Raw genomic sequence first — 4,733 nt, forward strand, 5'->3', positions numbered from 1 at the left:
ACCCCCCTGACCCATCCCCACATCCCCTGAGCCCCCTGACCCCCCTGGGCCATCCACACATCCCCTGAGCCCCCCTGAGCCCCCTGAGCCATCCACACATCCCCTGAGCCCCCTGAGCCATCCCCACATGCCCTGAACCATCCCCAAATCTCCTGAGCCATCCCCACATGCCCTGAGCCCCTGTCACTGCTGTGACCCCAAGCAGAGGCTGCCCATGGCCAGCAGGGACAGGGATGGCAGCAGGGACAGCCCAGGGCTCCTCTTTGTGCCTCAGCAAGGACAGGGCTGCCCAAACCGGGGTGCCCAAACTGCCCCGATCCAGGCATGACGCATGCCACCATCCCCAAATCTCCTGAGCCATCCCCACATGCCCTGAGCCCCTGTCACTGCTGTGACCCCAAGCAGAGGCTGCCCATGGCCAGCAGGGACAGGGATGGCAGCAGGGACAGCCCAGGGCTCCTCTTTGTGCCTCAGCAAGGACAGGGCTGCCCAAACCGGGGTGCCCAAACTGCCCCGATCCAGGCATGACGCATGCCATGCTATGCCATGCCATGCCATGCCATGCCATGCCATGCCTTCCAGCTGCAGGGAAGAGCCAGAGCTGAGCTCACAGCTGGACAGCACGTGGGATGGGAGCTGGGGGGACAGGCTGGAGTGACCCACGGGTGACAGGAGAGAGAAGAGAAGGACATGAAGAAGAAGATGATGAAGACAATGGGGGTGGAAAAGATGAAAAAGACAAAAAAGTCTAAAAAGATGAAAAAGACAAAGACGAAGGTGACGAAGATGAAGAAGAAGAAGAAGAAGAAGAAGAAAAGAAGAAGAAAAGAAGAAGAAGAAGAAGAAGAAAAAAAGAAGAAGAAGAAGAAGAAAAGAAGAAGAAAAGAAGAAGAAGAAGAAGAAGAAAAGAAGAAGAAAAGAAGAAGAAGAAGAAGAAGAAGAAAAGAAGAAGAAGAAGAAGAAAAGAAGAAGAAAAGAAGAAGAAGATGGCAGGTCCCAGAGGGGATGGCACATCCCTGTGGGGATGGCAGGGACCCGTGGGAGGGCAGCAGCCCTGCAGGGGCTCAGCCACCCAGAGAAGGACAAATGGGGCCAGGTTTTCCCTGCTCTCAGTTTAGACTCAGTTAGGGAGTTTGGCCCCGTCCCAAAGGTTAAATTCTGCACAGAAAGGAAAGCAGCGCTCCCAGAATAGCCCTCCCGCCTCTCCCTTTCTGCTTTCAGCCAGCCTGGCCCCAGAAATGTCACTATGGGCACGGCTGTGGCTCCCCACAGCCGGTCTGTGGGTGCTGGCACCAGGGACCGCAGCCACAGCCCAGAGAGTAGCCACAGCTCAGCCTGGCTCCTGGCCAGCCTGGGGACACGGGGACACGGGGACAGGGACTGGACAGCTGGGCTGAGGGCACAGGAATGGCAAATCCTCCGGCCACGGCCAGGGAAAGCACTGGCATGGCTGAGCCAGCCACACCCCGGGCTGCCCCACAGCAGGGATGAGGGCAGGGAGGGCAGGACGAGCCTGCTCCACCAAGCAGGGCGAGGGAAACACCCCAGGATGCTCCTGGGGACCGAGCAGAGCTCCCAGCGCCAGGAGGAAGATCTGAGGTCAAACCTCACTGGGCCAGGGGCTCACTCACAGGGCTGAGGCAGCAGTTTGGATGTCCCCACGCTGTGTCCCCACATTGCCCCCCCAGCCACTCTGGGGTGCCTTGGGTGCTGTGGGCTGCTCTGGGTGCTCAGGTCCCCTTTGTGCCTCTGTCCCCCAGCTCACCCAGAGCTGCCCCTGTCCCTCCTGCCCCTCTCCAGAGGGCAGAGTGGCACAGGGAGGGGCAGAGGGGACACCCCAAGGTGGCCAGGCCTGGAGCACCAGCCAGACACGGGGCCAAGTTCTGCCCATCCCCTTTCAACCCCCACCACCAACCCCAGTGCCCAGAGCCCTCAGATGGGCAGAGGGACCCCCAGTTCCCCTTCTTGCACACCAGGAGCTGTCACTGGGGGCCCTGGGGACACCGTGGGGCTGGGCTTGTACCCCACCAGCAGCAGGAGGGTCAGCTCTGCCCTGCTCACCACGGGACACAAACCCACCAAGGGACAGAGAACTGGGCTGTCCCAGCCCTGGCAGTGTCCCCAGCCCTGAACAGGGGCAGGTGTCCCTGCCATGGCAGGGGGGGCACTGCATCTCCAAGGTCCCTTCCAGCCCAAACCACTCTGGGCTTCTGGGGTTCTCTAAAATGCCACGAGGTCTCAGGCAGAGGGACAAGGAGGGCAGGGCAGATGGACACAAGTCCTGTCCGTGTCCCAGGGGACAGGAGCGTCCTTGTCCCAGGCTGGGTGAGTGGCACAGGGCACAGGGGACAGGAGCTGCTGCCACCTGCATCCAAACCGACCCAGAGAAGGAGCCCAGAGGAGGTGACCAAGGTGGCAGAAGGAGCATTCCAGCCCAAACAGAGCCACACTGACCCAAAGAGCCCAGAGGAGGTGACCAAGGAGGCAGAAGGAGCATTCCAGCCCAAACGGAGCCACACGGGGCTGTCCCCTCCCCTGCCGGCCACAACCCCGCCAGCCCAGGCGGGTCCCTGGCAGGGTGCCCCGTGTCCCCTCCCCAGCCCAGCCCGCACTCACTGGTTCCTCTCCAGCACCAGCACCAGCTCTCTGCCCTCAGCTGTCACAGCCACCTCTGCCCGGGCAGGGGCCACCGCCTGCAGGGAAAGGAGGGATGGGCTCAGCCAAGGTCCCCGTGCCCAGAACCTTCCTCTGCTCCCAGCTCCAGGGGCACCCCGGCCTCTCCACCCTGCCATGGGAAGGTGACCTCCCTGAACTCCCAGCCAGCAGGATAATGGGGAGTCACAGGACGGTAACAGGGGAGTCACAGGGGGATAATGGGGGATTCACTGGATGGTAACAGGGGAGTCACAGGGGGATAATGGGGGATTCACTGGATGGTAACAGGGGAGTCACAGGGGGATAATGGGGGATTCACTGGATGGTAACAGGGGAGTCACAGGGGGATAATGGGGGATTCACTGGATGGTAACAGGGGAGTCACAGGGGGATAATGGGGGATTCACTGGATGGTAACAGGGGAGTCACAGGGGGATAATGGGGGATTCACTGGATGGTAACAGGGGAGTCACAGGGGGATAATGGGGGATTCACTGGATGGTAACAGGGGAGTCACAGGGGGATAATGGGGGATTCACTGGATGGTAACAGGGGAGTCACAGGGGGATAATGGGGGATTCACTGGATGGTAACAGGGGAGTCACAGGGGGATAATGGGGGATTCACTGGATGGTAACAGGGGAGTCACAGGGGGATAATGGGGGATTCACTGGATGGTAACAGGGGAGTCACAGGGGGATAATGGGGGATTCACTGGATGGTAACAGGGGAGTCACAGGGGGATAATGGGGGATTCACTGGATGGTAACAGGGGAGTCACAGGGGGATAACGGGGGAGTCACAGCAGGATAATGGGGGATTCACAGGACGGTAACAGGGGAGTCACAGGAGGGTGACAGGGGATTCACAGCAGGGATAAAAGGGGAGTCATTTGATGGTAACAGGGGAGTCACAGGAGGGATAACGGGATTCCCAGGAGATTCAGGGGTGAGGCAGCAGACCCCAGCTCTGCTGGCAGCTCCCCCAGGCAAAGGCAGAACAGGATGGCCCCAGGATGAGGAGCAGCACCAGGAGCACCCTGAGCAGGGTCTCTGTGCTCCATCCCAGCTCGGCTCTGCCCCACGGCAGAGGCTGATCCAGGGAAGGGCCCTCAGCCCTGGCAGGGATATTGGCACCCTGGGGGGATGGAAATCACCACCAAGGGCCCCCCGGGCATTGGATGAGGCCCGGTAAAAATACATCAGGCCAGCAGGCACAGAAAGGAAACAGTGACTCAGCTTCCCCAGGATGCCGGTGCCTTTACTCATTCTTTACTCATTCCCTCTCTTCGGAGGGTGTTGAATGGGAACCTGGCTCTGGAGCCAGCCCAGCTGTGTGTGACAGGATGGGCCAGAGCCCCAGTACTGCCCTTCCCTGTGTCCCCACACTGTCCCCAGCGCTGGGGACACTGAAAGCATGGCCCTGCCTGCTGTCCATGGGCTCTGAGGTCCCCCTCAGTCTGTCACCATGCATGGAGCACACAGGACTGCCACCCATGGAGGCACAGAGCTGCCAGCCCCCAGAACCCCATCACTGCCATGGCCGCGGGCAGGGCCAGCTCTTCCCTGCTCTGCCGGGAAAGGGGACAGAGGAAGGGGCTGTTCCAGCTCTGGAAGGAAAGGGCACAGAGGAAGGGGCTGTCCCTGGTTCTGCAGGGAAAGGGGACAGAGGAAGGGGCTGTCCCTGGCTCTGCAGGGAAAGGGGACAGAGGAAGGGGCTGTCCCCACAAGGTCCCAGCTCTGGCTGCCCTTGGCATCCCATCCCTGCAGCTGGAGCACAAGGACTGCAGCAGGGAGGGGCAGAGCTGGGTGATTCACGGCCGGGATGAGCAGAGGTTAAACCCTGCTTCCCCAATTCCTGTGGAGCTGCCTGTGCCGCTGCTCCTGCAGCCCAGCGCCCCTGCCCTGGCTGTGGGGAACACCAGGGGAGCTCGGGACAGAGGGACAGAGGGACAAAACATTTGGGGTGCAGAGCAGCGGGGGCCGCCACTGCTGCCCCCGGGCTGGGGGTCTGTAATGCCGGGGGGGCTGTTCCTGCACCCCCACCCCAAGGACAGCCCAGACTGCCCCGGCAGTACA

At 61.2% G+C, this 4,733-nt stretch overlaps 1 protein-coding gene across 1 annotated transcript in view; it reads right to left on the reverse strand.

Annotated features, from left to right (window-relative positions):
* ADAM33 (ADAM metallopeptidase domain 33) overlaps positions 1–4,733 on the reverse strand; it is a 42,336-nt gene that overhangs the window by 23,412 nt on the left and 14,191 nt on the right. Inside the window, 1 exon segment of the mRNA XM_014310681.2 lies at positions 2,617–2,693. Coding sequence (XP_014166156.2) covers positions 2,617–2,693 — 77 coding nt within the window.

Source organism: Geospiza fortis, unplaced genomic scaffold (genome assembly GCF_000277835.1).
Source record: "Geospiza fortis unplaced genomic scaffold, GeoFor_1.0 scaffold236, whole genome shotgun sequence".
Taxonomy (NCBI): domain Eukaryota; kingdom Metazoa; phylum Chordata; class Aves; order Passeriformes; family Thraupidae; genus Geospiza; species Geospiza fortis.